Source organism: Malaclemys terrapin, chromosome 23, assembly GCF_027887155.1.
Source record: "Malaclemys terrapin pileata isolate rMalTer1 chromosome 23, rMalTer1.hap1, whole genome shotgun sequence".
Lineage (NCBI taxonomy): Eukaryota > Metazoa > Chordata > Testudines > Emydidae > Malaclemys > Malaclemys terrapin.
This window is the reverse complement of record NC_071527.1, coordinates 17,846,889-17,866,189: the sequence shown is the minus strand read 5'-3', so window position 1 is coordinate 17,866,189 and position 19,301 is coordinate 17,846,889. Positions and strand designations below refer to the sequence as shown.

Here is a 19,301-nt window from a genome sequence, read left to right as displayed (position 1 = left end):
GGGGGAATAGCTACTAGGAGCTGTACGGACGTTGCTCAGTTTAGGTTGAGTGAGCAGGAAGAGAAGGCTCTTATGTTGCCAAAGTCGGGATACAGGATATAACCTTGTGAGGTGCTGAGCAAGCCAGAGGGAGTTGAGCATCTTACAGGATCACGCCCTCTAATCAGGGATCTTGGTTGTAAATTTGTCATTCCAAAAGCCTGGAGAGTTTTAATTCGTTCCTGTCATTGATGCCCTTTTGTATCAGTCTGGCCCCAGCCAGCGTTAAGCAAATCACATGTTTTGTGAAGAGATTCCATCACTTTGGCTCATGCGTGTGGAGGGGAGGATGCTGTTCACAGGATCTAACTGGAGAACAAAGTGCGTGAGAAAAAGAGACAAGCTAGGCAGAATAGTCTGTTGCTTTGATCCTTGGTGAGACAAATCTGTCGTTTAAAGGGCCAGTGGAGTTGGTGTGAGTGGACACTTTGTGTCATTAAACACTAAAATTAACACAAATAAAGGGACACACTCACGTTAAAGATCATATGTTTTTAAAGGTGTTCCTGCCTTTCTTTGAAAGGAAGAGTAGTTTTGTGATTAAAGTACAGGACTGGGAGTTAGGAGTTCTGGATTCCATTTCTAGCTATAGGAGAGGCTTCCTCTTTGACTGCAGGTAAACCACTTTAACCTCTCTGTGCCTCACTTTCCCTGTAAGATGAACATAATGATACCCACCTCCCAAAAGCATTAAGAAATTGAATTCATAAATGTTTGCAATAGACAGTGTTAGAGAAGTACAGAATAGTAGTAATTATCATTATCTGTGTTACTCCTGACACCTTCAATTTATAAAATGAAAAGATTTTACAAATCAGATTCACGTCTCACTATTTATGCTGTGTCCAAGGCTGAATTTGGTCGGTTTCACTTTTATTTCCTCACCAATTTCACCTTCCGGTTCTCAAGCAGTAGCTCAGTACTGCACAGTTGGCAGCCACTGGGGTCTTTGCTGTCGTGGTCCCCCCCGTTGTGCAGCGGACATGGGTCTTCTCGAGCATCTTTGTGTGCTGACAGACCCACGTAAAGCACTTCCAGACTGGGTCCTACACATTGTGAAATATGACATTTAATCACAAGACTCAGGCTGTTAACCCGAGGTTCCTGGCCAAATTCCAACTCAGGTGATTCCATTTTGCTTCTGCAGTTTCAGCTGGATATGGGCTTCTTCTTCGCTCCCTGTCCTAAACTGTATGCTTGTTGTGTACTGTTAAACAGCTGCCACATCCCCCCCCAGAGATGGCTGCATTTTAGTGATAATGCCAATGTGTAACATGCTCCCTGGGGTTCTTGAGAAGGAAAAGGCTCTACAGGAACATGAGATCGTTATTGTTATTTGAGCTCATTGTGTAAGAGTTTTTAACCTTCAAACCTGGGTGAATTTCATGCTGATGAAAGGTATTGGATTGAGGTGTCTCTGCAGAACAATGACAAGGCAAGCTTCCCCTGTGCATGTACCTCCCAGCCTTGGAGGGACCCACTCTGGGGTAAGAGGCAAGTATGGCCCATTCAACCATTAGCCAAGACAGTCAGCTAGATCCCACTGTAAACCCTAACATGCTGGGGAACTTGTTCACAGCACCCTTGTCCCCAGATACTATAGCAGCCTGGTTCAGGCTTGCAGGGTAGATGAGAATGTTTAGGTACATTAGAAGTATTCAAGTCATCAGGGCCTGATGAAATTCATCTTAGGGTGCTTAAGGAACTAGTGAAGCAATCTCAGAACCATTAGCAATTATCTTCGATAACTCCTGGAGGACGGGGGAGGTCCCAGAGGAGTGGAGAAGGGCAAACATAATACCTGTCTTTAAAAAGGACAAAGAGGACCTGGGGAATTATAGACCAGTCAGCCTAACTTCGATGCTTGGGAAGATAGTGGAACAAATTATTTAATAATCAGTTTGTAAGCACCTAGAGGACAATAGGGTTAGAGGTAATAGTCAGCATGTATTTGTCAAGAACAAATCATGCCAAACCAACCTAATTTCCTTCTGTGGCAGTGTTACTGGGCTAGTGGATGCAGTAGACATGATACATCTGGATTTTAGTGCGGCTTCTGACACAGTCCCACATGACAGTCCCATAAGCAAACTGGAGAAATGTGATCTAGATGAAATTAGCATAACGTGGGTGCATAGCTGGTTGACAAACTGTACTCAACGAGTAGTTATCAATGGTTTGTTGTCAAATGGGTACGAAGTATCTAGTGGGACCTGGCACAGGTCTGTCTGGAGTCCGGTACTATTCAATATTTTCACTAATGACCTGGGTAATGGAGTGGTGTGTATGCTTATCAAATTTGCAGATGACACCAAGATGGGAGAGATTGCAAGCACTTGGGAGGACAGGATTAGAATTCAAAATGACCTTGATAAATTAGAGAATTGGTCTGAAATCAATAAGATGAAATTCAGTAAAGACAAGTGCAAAGTACTGCACTTAGGAAGGAAAAATCAAATGCGGAATAAATGGCTAGGTGGTAATATAGCTGAAAACGGTCTGGGGGTTATAGTGGATCACAAGTTGAAATATGAGTCAACAATGTGATGCAGTTGCGAAAAAGGTTAATATAATATAATATATATTCTTAATATAATATAATTCTGGGGTGTATTAACACAAGTGCCATATATAAGACACGAGGTCGCTGTCCTACTCTGTATGGCACTGGTGAGGCCTCAGCTGGAGTTCTGTGTCCAGTTCTGGGAGTCACACTTTAAGAAAGATGTGGACAAACTGGAGAGAGTCCACAGGAGAGCAACAAAAATGATGGAAGGTTTCGAAAATCTGACCTATCAGGACAAAATAAAAAACTGGACATGTTTAGTCTTGGAAAGGTCGACAGAGGGGGGGACCTGATAGCAGTTTCAGATATGTTCAGGGTTGTTATAAAGAGAATGGTGAGCAATTGTTCTCCATGACCACTGAAGGTAGGACTAGAAGGAATTGGCTTCATTTGCAGCACGGGAGGTTTAGGATAGATGTTAGGAAAAGCTTTCTAACTATACGGATAGCAAAGGACAGGAACAGGCTTCCAAGGCAGGTGGTGGAATCCCCATCATTGGAGGTTTTTAGAAACGGCTTAGACAGACACCTGTCAGGGATACTCTAGGGGGCTGGATTTAATGTCTCTCTTGAGATCCCTGCCAGCCCATTTGTGTGATTCTATGAGATTAAACCATGATGTGCAGCACAATTCAGGATCATTGCTTAAACATACTCCAATCCTGTCTTCCGTGCAAAAGCCACCTGTCCTGTGCTGTTACCCCAACCCAGTAGGAACTAGAATGTGGACAAGCCCCTAAGGTGGTCACTAAGAATTGGCCCATGACCATTTCCCAACTCATTTTACATGGGTCACTAAAGTAACTCTAGGTGCTGGCAACTTTTGGTCACTACCAAATTACCAATGTAGACTAGGGTGATCAGATGTCCTGATTTTATAGGGACAGACCCAATTTTTGGGTCTTTTTCTTATATAGGCTCTTATTACCCCCCACCCCGTCCTGATTTTTCACACTTGCTATCTGGTCACCCTAATGTAGACTGGGACCAGCAGCCGAGAGGTGACCCCTGAACCAGCCAGTTCCCCCAACACCTTGCCGCTGGATTGGAATGTCTCTCTCTCATTCCAAGTGGTCACTGAGTCTCCCAGCTGTCCGCCGTTTGCATTCAGCATCTTCCATAGCATATTGTTAGACTACAAAAAGCACCATCCAAAGATCGTAGCAGCCTCTGTTGGTGAAGACCTGTGAGATGTAGCCTCTGATTGGGGCATTCAGTAGCCCCGAGTGTTCCTTTGCTCTGGGGGAGAAGGGAGGAGGAAAGGTTAATGCAATCCGGAGGCCCTTTCAGAAGGTTTTATGTGCCTGATTTGAGAGATTGGCCCTCTTGCTCTGCAGCATTAGAAGAATCAGCAAGTGGCTGGAGCCAGGAACTTGCCCCAGGCCTGGGCCTCAGAAGGGGCCTTGCACCCACGTGGAAATGCAGGCTCTTCTGCATCTCGGAGAATCAGGCCCTGTATTTGATTGCTGTGATTCATTCTGGGGGTGGGGAATGGATCTAAAAACAGACAGGTTATTTCCAAGCTTGGCATGTTCCTAAAGGAGTGACCAAGGGCACAGGAACCTTTGGAATGTGGATTGTGCCTTGTGCCTTAAGCTGAGCACGGCGGCTTTGCACATGCTGTGGCCTCCCTGCCTGCCAGAAAGTGATCCTGATCCTGGCTCTCGCAGTGCTGTTGACAGGTGGGAAATGCCTGGCTAACCGCATGTGCCCATGGCTGCAAATGACCCATAGGGGACACTTAGTAATGTCAGAAAAAAGAGGTCTTTTCATTGGGTGAGAAGCTCTTCACATCGTCAGTGAGATTTGCAGATATTAACTAGGTAAACCCACAGGAGGTTACTATCCTTATCCCCATTTTACATATTGGGAAACTGAGGCACGGGGGATGGCTTGCTCAAGGTCACAGAAATGGGCATAGAATCCAGATGTCTTGACTCTTAGATCACACATACCTCTCAGAGCAGGGAATAGAACCAGCTCAAAGGTCTGCCTTAAGAACTAGAACTCCTCCTTCCAGAGGCTCTAGGCCAGGGGTAGGCAACCTATGGCACGTGTGCCGAAGGCGGCACGCAAGCTGATTTTCAGTGGTCCTCACACTGCCCGGTCCTGGCCACCGGTCCGGGGGGGCTCTGCATTTTAATTTAATTTTAAATGACGTTTCTTAAACATTTTAAAAACCTAATTTACTTCACATCCAACAATAGTTTAGTTCTATATTATAGACGTATAGAAAGAAACCTCCTAAAAATGTTAAAATGTGTGACTGGCACGCGACACCTTAAATCAGAGTGAATAAATGAAGACTCGGCACAGCACTTCTGAAAGGTTGCTGACCCCTGCTCTAGGCGGTAGTTCTCTCCTATCTGATGCTTAGACCTTTAAGCCAGTGGTTCTCAACCAGGGGTCCGGGGGCCCCTGGGGGGGCCACGAGCAGGTTTCAGGGGTCCGCCAAGCAGGGCCAGCATTAGACTTGCTGGGGCCCAGGGTAGAAAGCCAAAGCCCCACCACATGGAGCTGAAGCCCGGGGCCCTGAGCCCTGCCACCCGGGGCTAAAGCTGAAGCCTGAGCAATGTAGCTTTGCGGGGGCCCCTGCAGCATGGGGTCCCAGACAACTGCCCTGCTTGCCACCCCCTAACGCCGGCCCTGGCCATCTCTCCCAGCTGTGATTGTGGCAGTGGTCTGAATCACCAGCAGCTTTAGAGGTAGGGGTGTGTGTGTGTGTATCTACTCACACCCTTCCTTGGGGACCTGGCGGTGAGAGAGACAGGATCAGCCCTGCCCCTGGCATGTCCAATGAGTCCGATGGTGCAGAACCCTCACACCCAAAGGTTGGTGGTAGATAACAATGAAAAGCTGAAGGGTCACTGATGGAAACCCATCCCCTGCTATATGCGGGCTTGGCCTATTGTAGGGCCTGGGCCCTATCATGAATATTTATTCAGATGCCCAGCCTTCCATGTCCAGATCCAGCTTCCCCCCCTCAGAATATCAGGGTGCCCTTATCCTGTAGGTTAAGATATTAATGTTTTTTAGCTCATCATCATAGACATCGCCTATTGCTAAAGCAAGTTCGTGGTTAAACATCTGCCCACGATTCTACCCTAAAATACCCACGCCCAGGCTCAGCTCCGTGTTCCCGAGGTTGCCTGGTAGCGTTATGAACCAGCTCCCTCTCTTGAGCAAGCTGTTCCCAGTTCCCCAAAATCTAGGGTAACTGTCAGGCCATTTTATCAGTGCTAAGGGTCATGGGCCTGCTTTACTTAAGCTAACCTGCTTGAGCCAGTGTCTTACAGGGTATGGGCCCGTAGATTCCTTGCGTTACTGCTGAGCAAAATAAAAGGCTCCGGTAGCTCTGTGGGCTCTGAGAGCCAGCGAGGTGGAAGGGACAGGGAGAGCTGGGAGGCATGGAGCTGGGAAGCACAGCAAGGGCAAACAGGCAGCCCCAGAATGGCTCTGGGGTGGGAGCTTTGGCGGATCAGAGTGACAAATGAAAACTGTTGTCGGAAAGCTTCAGGGCAGACTCTAGGCAGTCATGACGCCTCTAACTCCGGAGTCAGGGTTGTTGTCTCTGAGAAGCAACTGATGGCCTTGATTGCTGCTTACAGCACATGATTCTTATTACGTCCCCCTCGGGGACCCTGGCGTAGGAGCACACACACCAGAAATGCTGCTGTCTGACTTCTGTCCTGATCTTTAGCAGTGCGGGAAATGGATTGGTCTATGCAAAGCTGAGTGGAGTTTCTTCATGCCCTTCCTCAAAGCATTTCCCCTCTGAGGAGCTCAACTCACTTTACAAATATTAATCAATCCTCAGTGTTATCTCTGTTTTACAGAGGAGCTCTGACTTCCAGGCTCCTGCTCTAACCGTTAGATCACACTAAAGCTGGCAGTCAGGGTGGTGAGGTTCTACTAGGCTAGAAGGCACTGTGGTCTAGTGGGTAGAGTAAGGGAGCAGGTGAAAAGAAATCTGGATCTGCCACTGACTCATTTGTGTGTGCTTGGGAAGAGTCACTTCCTCGCTCTGTGCCTCAGTTTACCCACTTCACTAGCATCTCCCAGAGGCTGTGAGATGCCCCATTAACGAATGCTTGCAAATTGCTTTGAGCTCCTCAGTCCAAGGCTCGGGAGCGTCAAGGGATTATTGTAGACTGGACTCTACCGCCATGGGCTCTCTTGTAACACGAACATGCTCAGTAACAGTAAGTGTGATGTGTGTCAGGTGTACGAGTGAGCGCTCTCCTTCTCGAATATATCTGAGGCCTGGCACCCTTCTGATGATCTGGCCTGCTTCAGACCTTCAGATTTCTAATAATATTTGACTTTTGCATAGCACTTTTCACTGCAAAGCTTCTCGTAAACCCTTCAACATATACCACCAGTGAAATGCAGTCACTTCTGGGGCGTAGAGGGGCAATCAGTGGGTGCACAACAGCAAAAAGAAGGGAAATTTTGGCCATGAATGAGAGAAAGCCCTGCCTTACTCTTTTGAAAAGTGTCCTGGGATGTTTCCATATCTGTAGGATCTTGTTTTATTTCAATTTTATCCATGAATCTCCAACCCAGTGAACTGCACAGGACAGCCTCAGAAGGGGTGAGCTGGTGATGCTGTCAGAACCTCCAGTAGGCCTGGAGACGAAATTCTGCTCCGTTGATGTGAATCTGTGTATTTACATCAGTGTCACTGATTTGCAGAATCTGGTCAAGCGGGTTTCACGTCTGAGTGCAAAGCTCTCCTTTCCCAGGTGCTGGACCAAATCCAGCCCTGGTGTAAGAGGAGAGTTGCCCCTGGGGTTGAAGTTGATCCATCAAGCTGAAGCTTGATTGTTTGTTATGTGGAAATGAATGCAGTTTCCAAAATCCCCGTTTCATTTGGAGATGCAGGCACTCAGCACCTCTGGAAACCGGGCCCAAGACATCTCAAGTTGGGCACCCACAATCCAAGGCCACTGCCAAAACTGCCAGCTTAAGTGGCTGCTTCTCCTCTCCCTCATGCCCCTTGGCTTTGGTGGAGTCACTGTGGATTTCCCTCAGTGGAAGCGAGCGCAGAAGCAGGCTGATCTTTCATTTCAGTTCAGATAAAAAGAGTGTGTTGTAGTGGTGGGGATCTGGGAAAGATCATTGCCGCAGCTTCGTAAATTGCATCCAGTCATAATGTGGGGATTGGTTCTGAACAAGTTTCTCAGAACCGTTACTTTTCCAGGCCTGTTTCTGCAGAGAAAGATGAATGCTGCTACTGCTTTCTCCTGCTGTAATTGACTGTAATTAGTTATTAACCACGGGGTGTAATTAAGTTATTGCTTAACGAATAGAACAGCAGGGAGCTGTTTCTATCCCCGGATCGCTTTACAATTGATTAATTGTTTTTTTTTTCTTTCTTTTTTTTATTTTGTTTTTTCCTCTTTTTTTTCTCAACAAAAGGAAGCAAAAAAAAAAAAGCCTTATTTATTATCATTTTCCCCACTGTTGGCATGGCAACACAGGCGTACGTTACGGAATTACAGGCAGCTCAGCAACAGTCACAACAGCAACAGGCGCAGCAACAGCCGGCGGCGACGGCAACAACGGCGGCACCAGCAGCAGCCCAGCAACAGTATGTAGCGGAATTGCAAAGCACGCAGCAACAACCAGCCACTCAGAAACAGTATGTCTCGGAAATCCAGGCCCCACAGCCGCAGGCTCAGGCCACGGGCCAACAAACACCAACACCAGCCCCGCAGCAGTATATCATAGTCACGGTGTCCGGTAAGTTTGGGAGGAGTGTGGTGGGGGAAAGCCTCATGGCTTCTCACATGTTATGGTTGCTCCTTCAGCCTGAGTGGTTAGTTAGTGCCAGGGGCCTTTCAGAATTGTTTAGGCTGAGGAATCGATTATACGAGCCAGGTATATTCTTGGTGTTATCTTGTTTATTTCCAAAAAATGTTTATGGAGTGCTTTTTCTCTGACCATAGAAACAAATAGCAGCAGGCAATTTCCTTCCTCAGAAATCCCCATGCCTGCGCCTCCAGCAAGCTCTGTGCCCAAGAAGCTTAGACCCTCTGCTTCACCTCAAGATCACACTCACACTGCTGGCTGTTTTTTCCAACACACACAGGCAGCAACCAACATCCTAGCCCCTGTGTTTGCAACCAGGGAAACCCCTCAGCCCATACAACTTAGCTCTGACCTACCATGTGGCCTAGCGCCTTGGGCAGTAGCTTCCATGTTTGCAGCTGTCTCTGCTACCTAAAGGGTCTTGATTGTTTCTTCTGTTGGGCCTAAAACTATGCTTGCCACAAACATAAGTTTTAGCGAGGTCTGGGATTGTCTTTAGATACAAGATTCACTGCTAGCCCCTTTCGGCAGAACATGATGTATATTTATTCCAGTGACTTCAGCGAGAACAGGATCTGTCTATGGACACAGCCTCTGGGTACACGTATATAATTGAAATAGGAATCACCTCTGCCTTCAATAGATGGGCATGAGCTCCTTCTTATCTGTTTTAGGTCCTTCTATGACCTGGATCACCACAGTATCGGAGCGCCTCACAATCTTTGTTGTATTTACCATCAGGCCCCCCCAGGCAGCAGGGAAATATTTTTATCCCCATTTTACAGATGATAACTGAGACTAAGTGAGCTGGCGAAGGTCACACAGGGAGTTTGTGGGCGGAGCAGAGAATTGAATTGGGTCTCCCAAATCCCACTCCAGTGCCTGAACTACTGGAACCATCCTTCCTCTCTGCCTGGTCTTCCCTGTCCAACTGGCCTCTTGCCATCCTCTGGATCAGCACCAGTAGTACGGTTCTGCAGGGAATCTCTGCCCCCCGGGACAGCTGTGCAGCCCCATTGCCTTTGTAACCCCCTCGGAATTGAATCCGCAATTCCCTCGATGAGGCACGAGCCACAAGAGACTCTACTTTGCTCTCCCAGAGCTCTCTTGGCCCCGCAGGACTAACCAGCGTGAGAAGCCGCCAAATCTGACTGTTGCCACTACAGTCGGCAGGTGGATCCTGCCAAGGCGAAGGTCTGAGAGGCAAAAAGGAGCAACAATCACGCTTCAGAATAGAACATGCGCTTTAAAATAAATCCAAGCTGTGGAAAAGGCTCAGGTAAACAGAGGCACCTTTATACAATGATCTGGAGAGCTGACTCTCCCCTGAGAACTAACAGCAAGAGATGGACTTATTCCAATGCACTGCTGCTATTGAGAATATCCATGCGAGGCGCCTCCTTTATCATCTCTCAGCAACTCTAGATACACATGGACTCGCTTTTCAAGTAAACAGCTAATCATTTAATGCCACCAGACCCGCAAACTCCCCCTGAGATTGGGGAGTCAAGCCAGGTTCTTTCCGGCTTACGCATCATCAATTCAGATTTGAATTTGGAATTTAGTGTATTCCGTTGGTGATGCATGAGTTAGAATAGAATCCAGCTCGTTCTCCCAGGACTGGGTTTCCTCTGCAGGTCTAACAGAAACAAGAAGTCATAAAAACGTAGGTTAGTCACTGTAGAACCTATCTATTACCATAGCTATGCGCTGCTGTAACCACATTATTTATTGGTCTAGAGCAGGACTCGGCAACGTTTGGCACGCGGTTCGCCAGGGTAAGCACCTGGGGGCGGCGGGAAGCGGTGCGGGTGAGCGATGTGCTGGCCACGGCTTGTCGACGCCCCCATTGGCCCGGGACAGCGAACCGTGGCCAGTGGGGGCCGTGATCGGCCGAACCTCCCATGTCAGCAGGTAAATAAACTGGCCCGGCCCGCCAGGGTGCTCACCCTGGCAAGCCGCATGCCAGACGTTGCCGACCCCTGGTCTAGAGCCAATCTATCAGAGTTTCATAGATTGTAAAGCCAGTAGAGACTGTTGTGATCCTCTAGTTTGACCTCCTGTATAACCCAGGCTATAGGTTGTCCCTGAATCAATTCCTGTGTGTACGAGTTTAGAAAAACATCTAGTCTTGATTTAAAAATGGCTAGAGATGGAGAATCCACCACAGCGGTTGGTAAATTGTTTCAATGGTTAATTATCCTGACTGTTAAAAATGTGCGCCTTGCGTCTAGGCTGAATTTGTCTAGCTTCCAGCCATCCGAGCTTCTTCGACCTTTGGCTGCCAGATTGAAGTGCCCATTATCCAAGTTTTGTTCCCCGTGCAAGTACTTGCAGGCTGTGATCAAGTCACCCCTTAGCCTTTTCTTGGTTAGACTGAGCTCCTTGAGTCTAGCACTGTAAGGCAGGTTTTCCAATCCTTTAAGTCATCATGGGAGTAGATGAATGGTGAGTAAGTAGAAACGCTTGAGTGCTTGCCTGTTGGTTAAGATGCATTAAGAACTGAACTCCATCTGTAGGTACCACAGTTTGTCCGGGGCTATGTTCTAGTTTCTGTCTCAGAAGGCAGGTGCGTGAAGGCCCTTTGTCCCCTGTTAGATCATGCTAGGAAATCCTTATTGTAGCGCGTTATTGTGATTCAGGGCAGGGTCTGAATAAGCAGTAGAAAGACATTGGTTAATAGGGGGAACATTTCCAGTTAACTGACTCAGAACCAACCAACCATCCCTTCTAGATCTAAACACCCCCAGATCAGGAGCAGTCGGTTTCCTATAGAAAGGAAGATTGTTACTAAGGAGCTGAGGGCAGGCAAGGAAAACAGCCGGATAATATTCCCGCTGACTTCAGTCGCGTGTTGCAGAGTTGCATGAAATATCATCCAAAGAAACCTGGATAGCTTGAGATAATAATCAGGCTTCACCTAAGCTGTTGAGAAATCTCTTGAGCCTTTTGATTCATGTTCCGGTTGGGAGTTTTCACAGGATTGTATTTTCCTAGCAGTGGAAAGTTTAATTGGAGAAGGTGCTGGGGATCAGATTCTAGCTACCGAGCCACTCCCTGTAAGGTCCTAAGACATCCGCCCACAACCAAAGCTGGAGTTTATCTTTCTAGCAGACTTCCCCCTACACGTCCCTCCCCTCCAGTTCAGTTCCATGAAGGGTTGTCTGCAGACACTAGGGTTTAAAGCTAGCTTGGATTTTACTCAGAGAAAATTCCTTGTGATTCTCAAAGGGGAGTGTGAGCTAGGGCAGATTTTCCACCGTGCAGACCCTGTCATCATAGATTGACGCTTCTGTTCGCAATCCTGGAGTGATGCAGGCCAGAGATCTGCCACAAATCTTAGTCCTTCTAGTTCCCTGGCATAAAGGCCCTGATCCTCACCAAGTGTAGATCAATGCAGCTCCGTTGACTTCAGCTGGAACTGTGGGTGCCAGCCCCTCTGAAAATCAGGCCCCAATATCGAGTACCTGGCTGGCTAGAGGGGGAGTGTGAGGGGTGATGCATAGGCACCTAGTTAGTTAGAAGACATTGGTGTCCTACACTCTTCCAGAAATCATTTCCTCCTGGGCCAGCTCAGAGCTGTGGCTGTGAAAGCCCCCGAAGCTGGTCTTGGGAGAGCAATCATCCAGTTCCTCGCTTTGCTGCCTTGTGAAGGAAGCAAGCGTGCCTCTCTCGGGCATCGCTTCTCGCTCCTGGGAAGCCATTAGGGTACTCCAGGCGCAGCATTCTCCAGCGCCTCTCAGCAAAGTGAACAGCGCTGTACCCAGAGGGGCACCCTGCCTGGGAGGCGCTCAGCTCCATCGGGAGAGAAGTTGCCAAGAGGGGCTGAGCCTCTGCAAACGGCCACCGACTGCTGCCCTCTTGCACCTGACGAGATCTGGTCCTTAGTCAATAACACTGACCCTGGTGCAATCAGACAAGCCGCTCTTGTACTCCCCCCACCAGGGTAGCAGTGGAAACAGTTCTAATAACACCAAATGCCTTGTAATCCCAGGAGCCCACGCTCTGCTGCCTTTAAAAAGAGAGAGAGAGAGAGAAGGAAAGCAATAATAATGAAAGGTTTACTTACCATCTGGCCTTTAGGTGAAGGAGGAGGGGGTGGGAGTGACTTGATGCACAGCTGAGCAAAGATCTCGCCACCTAAGCACCTGTGGAGGGGCTGATTTCTTTCTGCATTCATCTCCCAGTTAATCTAATTGAAATGGGCACCGATATGTTTGCAGACAGCAGACAGAGCTGGTTTTCCTTTGCAAAAGTTATTTAGGCACCGGGATCTGAATGGGAGTTAGGCATCTAAATACCTTTGACGTTCATCTCCCCACCTGCACAGCAGAGGTAATAATACTTATAGTTGCCTACCTTGGAGAGTAGCTGTGGTGCCTAACTAAGGTCTGAACCTGCTTTGTAAACTTAAAGTGCGGTAGGATCAATGGCTGTTGCAGTTTTAGGCACATTAAAAATACCCATCTAAATTAGAGGAGCTAGAATTTAAAGGGAAGGAACATTATAATAATGTTACGTTTCTCTAAGGTCTTTGATCCTGACCTACGCACATACACACAGACTCACTGAACTGCATCTGCCTCTGGGGCAGAGGGTTGCAGCCACTTATTGACTAGTGGGGAGAGCAGGAATTTTGGCCAAAATACTTTACAGAGCATGGGATGGGATCTTTAACAAAATAAAAAGAAACATCCCTCGTTTTTATCTAGCGCTTTTCACCAGTAGATCGCATAGCGTTTTACAAAGCAGCTCACTGTCATTGTCCCTATTTTACAGATGGGGAAACTGATGCACAGAGCAGCAAAGTGACTCACCCGAGGTTGCCCTGTAGAGCAGTATCAGAGCTAGGAAGTGGCCCAGTCCTGTGCTCTGTCCAGTAGGCCACTGCACCTCCTTTTTAATGACCTAGTGTGATGACAGCATTGTGCTGCTGGCTGGCATGGGGGAGCCAGTGGAATTGGATTTTCAGAAGGCTTTGGACAAAGTTTCACCTCACTGATCATTGTCCAAACTCCCGACGTCTGGGTTAGGAAAGAAGGGGCCGGGGCTGCTCATTGAAGTCCGTGGGAGTTTGGGCAGATCAGTCGAATAAGGTCCTCAGGCTGTGGAAGCTGCATCGGAATCATTGGGGTTAGCAATGCAGCTTCCTGTGTGAAAAGTAGATTGCAGGAGTCAGGCCTGGCTGGGCTAAGACTTTTTTTTCCATCTTTAGTGTCTCGGATTCTGTGGTGTGCAAAGTAACCAACACAAATACGGTCGCTATCAAGGGCCAGCTACTCTGCATAGTACCAGTGTGAGGGCCTCGCTCAACTGATCAGTAAATGCCAGAGCGCCAGACCCATATGACCCATCGTGCAAAAGCTTCCTCAAAATCCATCTCCACTGCTCCATGGAATCACAGCTGTTCAAGTGGGAAAAGGACTTCCCACTTAGCCTGTCCTGTCTCCCAGGGTTCCCAAGCTGTTGAACCCAGCGTTAACATTGATTTGTTCGAGTGCCCTAAGGAAACAGACTAATTCACCATCCTGGAAGGTCGCGGAGCTATTTTTTTCCTCCTCTTCTGTTGATAATGTCAAACGAGACACCCATGAAACGTGATCTCCTGCTTCTCGATTAGAATCAGCCCCAGATGAGCTCCCCCTACCCCTCCCTGGAAGGATCAGAGGGTTGGGATTGCACCTTCTAGGATGGGGATGTTTATTCTAAACCAGCCTCACTGGAGCTTTGGTGAGAACTGGCAGGGATTAGGTGGCCAAGGCTCCAGGTTATAAAAGCCTTGGGTCTTTTATTACCTGTCTCGCAAGGAAGGGGAGCAAACGCAAACGCACACGCACACCCCTGTGCCCACTGCACCATGTATTACGATTGTCTCTGTACAGCTCCTTGTGATCGTAAGTACCTGGCTTGCTTCGCAGGGAATCTTTGCATTAAGGGTCCATCGAACAGGCCGACTGTATGAGAGGCCTGTCACCTGTTTTCTCACTAGTTTTTGGTAGGGGCAGTTGCTGGCTGTTTCTTTCTGTTAGAAGGAAATTCATACCGGGTGCTGCACGGTAATCAGAGGAGTTGTGCCCAATGGCCGAGAGCTCCATTCTACATGTGGGCATGAAACCACTGAGCCAGGGGATTGGGAGTCAGGACTCCTGGGTTCCATTCCCAAGTCTGGGAGCTGTATTCCCCTCCCAGCGCTTTGACTAGAACTCCCCATAGGTCCCAACACCAGTCCTATGCTCAGTCCACTAGCCCCGGCTACCTCTTGGCAACTCCCTTGAAATATACAGGAGGGATTTGGACACCTTTGCTGAATTGCCTTCCTCAGACTTTTCATGCCACCTTTTCTTCTCCTTTTCCAAAATTCAGAAGGTGCCATGAGACCCAGTGACTCCGTCTCTGAGTCCAGCCCGGGCTCGACGGCCACACAGTCTGGGGTGCCAACACAGGTGGTGCAGCAAGTCCAGGCCACGCAGCAGGTAGGTGGGCAAGCAGGCGATCTTCCTGGGGGACAGCTGGGTGCTGTTAGACTTGTTGCAGGGGGAATAAATCAGACTAGAATTGGGCTCCTTGGATTTGTTTGTTGCTTCTGGGCCTGGTGAACATGAAATCATTTCAGCTTTAGTAGTCTAGGGCAGGCTGTATGTCTGGATTCTGTTCCCAGCTTGGCGGCGGGAAGCAGAAGCTAGTGGTTAGAGCAGGGGGTGGGGAGTCAGGACTCCTGGGTTCTATTCCCAGCTCTGGAAGGGGAATGTGTCTCCAAGTTACAGGGTGGGAAGGACCAGAAATCAGGACTCCTGGGTTCTGTTCCCAGCTCTGTCACTAAGTTACTGTATGGATTTGGGCAGGTCACTCCCCGCTCTGCGCCCTAGGACCAAACTGGGATGATGATACTTCATCCCCTTTGTGAAGTGTGTTGACGCCCTCTGCTGCCAGGTGCTTTATTAAATGCTGGGGCCTGATGCTAACCGGAGAATGTCTGGGGGCCGCTGCTGTAATCACTCCTGCTTCCTCCATTCACCTTGAACTCTGGGTGTTTTGTTTGACAGAGGCTGTTGGTTCAAGCCAGTGTGCAGGCTAAGCCACCTTCGGTATCCCCCCTCCAGCTAACAGGTGTTCAAGTGCCCCAGCAGGTAAGCGATGGTTCAGAAAGCCCCGTGCCCTGTGCTCTTCCACACTTCTCCCCTGTAACTCCTCCCTGTGCTTGGCAACCTTGCAACTCACAGCGTCTCTGTGTTAAACTGCCCCCAGAACATAGTTGTAGGCACAGCTCCCTCACTGCACGTTGAGTTCATTCACATACCTACAATTAGCAACCTGAGGAGCTGATCCTCCTTTCCCTTCGACCAGCACAAAGCAGGAGTAACTCCTCGGAAACGACCGCTGTAAAAGCCCGAGGAAAATCAGGCTGCATGAGGGGCACCCGAGCATGCTGACCCGGGGAAATAACAGTGCTTCTGCGACTCGCCGTGTTAGCGGATAAGAGATTAGAAGTTAGAGGTGGGTAAGAATCATGCAGATCAGTTAATCCAACTGGTGCAGGGGAAGCTTATTGTTTAGCCAGATTGGGATCCAGATTTAGTGGTGCTTTAAATGGGGTTGCATGTTGGGTGCAACGCTGGTCAGAAGAATGGATGGAAGTGGGTTGGATCCAGGCCTCATTGACATCAGTGCAGGGGAGCTGGAACAATTCGTATAGTGGTTCAACGGCTCTCAGCATCCCCAGACTATAAACCCTGTGTATGATGGAAACGGCTTAAAGTCGGGGAGTGTGGGAGCACCCCCAGCACCAGTGTGTTAGTGGCTAAAGGTGGATTGGCTTACATGGGAGCAGGATTTTACTTAGCTGGTGTAAGGGGCATGAGACGGAAAAAGCAAATCACAGGAGGGTGGAAGATAAAAGAGGCCCTGCCAACTCATTTATTTCCCCTACCTGTTACTTGCTTTTCCTGCTACTTCCCCAGGCCTTCTGCCCCCGTGATGTGTAATTGATGTGCGTTTTGCATCTCCCTGCTGTGTAATTGTCATGCGTTTTGCACAGCACCCTCTGTTGTTCCTACATATCTCAGGGCCTCACAGCTGCTGGGTGAGTTCTGCCTCCTTTGCACTAATCTGACTCCGCCACTGGTGTGTGTAATTGACATATGTTTTGCATGACCACTGAATGCCAGAGAGGTCTATAGCACCTACACCCCATTCTCCACTCACTTTACACCCCGCGTAACTGACACCATTATTTATGGCCACGTCGGATTCTGGATCAGAGGCCATCAGAACTGCCCTGTCTTATTCCAGGTTTGAATGTAGCCCTAGGACTTAAGTGGTAACTGGACCCATTAGGCCCAATTAATCCCTGGTCATATAGGGCCAGATCCAACTCTCATTGACAGCAATAGGAGTCTTTTCACCTACTTTAATGGGAATTTAATCAGATCCTTTATGTAATGCTTGGGTTACCTGATCCCAACATTGTTCTCAGGGAAACGCGCAGCAGCAAAGATGGCTCATAATTGGAATTGTGGCGTAGGCATCGGAAGACACAGAGGCTCTTCTTGCAGTGCCGGCAAACGGGGAGCGGGGCTGTTTGTCCTGTGGAACGGACCTTCTAAAAACAGTGACCGTGTCTTAAGAAAGAAGGGTGGTCATGTGATTAAAGCACAGAATCAATCACACACATGTCAGGAGATCTGGGTTCCATTTCCGGTTCACCCACTGTCTGTCTGCCTGGTGGACTTTGAGGGCATGCAAGACTCCTCAATTCTGTTCCCAGCTCTGGGAAAGGAGTGGTGAGTGGTCAGAGCAGGGGGCTGGGAGTCAGGACTCCTGGATTCTTGGCCTGACTGTCTCTGTGACTGAACCAGTCACATACTCTCCCTACCCCTTAGTTTCCCAATCTGCAAATCAGGGATAATTCTTACCTGCTTCTCCTGGGGCAGGCAGTATGAGTCAGAATAGCATGGGGGATGCGCTCTGCCAGAAGGTGCTATCTTGGTAAAGCATTACATTTGTAATGAAGATGCAGCTGTAGGCATATGGACAGGCATCCGGAGACTGCAAGCATGTTTGTGAGTTTCTTTCATTCATCTAGCACAGCTGACGGGCCACTAATCATTATCTAAACAGTGGTTTCCTCTACGTCTGGGACAGACTGGAGCATGCCCAGCACCAGGGAGTCTCACTTCTGTGCAAACTGATCCGCTCTGCCCAGGGCCGGCTCCAGGCACCAGCTTCTCAAGCAGGTGCTTGGGGCGGCCGCTCCGGAGAGGAGCGGCAGGTCCAGGTATTCGGTGGCAGTTCTGCGGACGGCCCCTCATTCCGCCTGGGAGTGAAGGACCTCCCGCCGAATTGCCGCCACAGATCGCGATCGCGGCTTTTTTTAGATCGTGATCGCGGCTTTTTTGTTTGTTTTGTTTTGGCTGCTTGGGGCGACCAAAACCCTGGAGCCGGCCCTGGCTCTGCCTCTGGCTTTTCCTTTCCATGTTAGAAAACACTGCCAGGCAAGAAGTTGTCTTGCCTTGAATTCATCAGTGATTGAAACTCGTGGATTTGACAGCTACACACAAGCAGAGGGGTCGCAGACACTGAACTAGGCAAGATTAAGGAGAGGAAGCAACATTTCCATATTTCCAGTCCATGGTTGGTTTGGCAGCTTCCTTCCTCTACATGAACTAAATAAAATATATCCCAAAGCAGTTCACAGACTACACACCGTAGCACTGAAATGCAGCTGCCTCTGGGCGTTAGCTCACAACCAGATGGTGCAGTGGGAAACTTTGGCCAAGGACAGAGTTAAACAATGTTTAGACCCCAAATCTGTCGTCTCTGCTGATCTCGAGGAAAGCGACTCCTGTGTGATGATTCTTCACACCGAAACCTGCCAGGTTAATGGCGGGAGCATTTGCTGAATGGTGGACATGGCTGGAGATGGCTACAGTGCTTTGAAGGACGGGCATAGGATGAGGAAGCTGCAGCTAGCACATCACATGGAGATTCATAGAATCATGGAAATGTGCAGCTAGAAGGGACCTCAAGAGGTCATCTAGTCCAGCCCCCCGCACTGAGGCAGGACCAAGTCAACCCAGACCATCCTTGACAGTGGTTTGTCCAACCTGTTCTTAAAAACCTCCAATGAGGGAGATTCCCCAACCTCCCTTGGAAGCCTGTTCCAGAGCTTGACTCTCCTTCTCGCTAGAAAGCTTTTCCTAATATCTAACCAAAATCCTTGCTGCAGATTAAGCCGATTCCTTCTTGCCCTACCTTCAGTGGACGTGGAGAACAACTTACCATTGTCCTCTTTGAAACAGCCCTTAGTATATTTGAAGACTGTTCTCAGGTTTCCCGCCTGCTTCTCTCCAGACTAAACATGCCCAGGGTTTTTAATCTTTCCTCTTAGGTCAGATTTTCTAAACCTTCCGTCATTTTTGTTGCTCTCCTGTGGACTCTCTCCAGTTTGTTCACATCCTTCTTAAAGCGTGGCACCCTGGAGAGGGGACTCCAGCTGTGACCTCACCCGTGCCAAGTAGAGCCGGACAATTACCTCCAATATCTTACATGCCACACTCCTGCGAATACACCCCAGAATGATACTACCCTTTTTCGCAACTCCATCACATCGTTGGCTCCTATTAAACTGATAGGAACAAATCGTAGATAATGTTTTCACCCCTATTTCATTTGTGATCCATTCTAACCCCCAGCTCCTTTTCAGCAGTACTATCCTCGGGCCAGTTATTGCCCATTTTGTAGTTGTGCATTTGAGTTTTCCTTCTTAAGCCTGGTAGTTTGCACTTGTCTTTACTGAATTTCATCATGTTGATTTCAGATCAGTTCTCCAATTTTTCAAAGTGGTTTTGAATTCTAATCCTGTCCTCCAAAGCGTTTGCAACCCC

General features: G+C 48.5%; 1 protein-coding gene across 3 annotated transcripts in view; it reads left to right on the top strand.

Moving 5' to 3' along the window:
- RFX1 (regulatory factor X1) overlaps positions 1-19,301 on the top strand; it is a 46,388-nt gene that overhangs the window by 2,004 nt on the left and 25,083 nt on the right. For all 3 annotated transcript variants that reach the window (XM_054012892.1, XM_054012890.1, XM_054012891.1), the window contains exons 2-4: positions 8,026-8,349; positions 14,782-14,891; positions 15,462-15,545. In XM_054012892.1, the coding sequence (XP_053868867.1) occupies positions 8,076-8,349; positions 14,782-14,891; positions 15,462-15,545 (468 nt within the window). In that variant the 5' untranslated portion in view covers positions 8,026-8,075. The remainder of the gene's footprint in view (positions 1-8,025; positions 8,350-14,781; positions 14,892-15,461; positions 15,546-19,301) is intronic.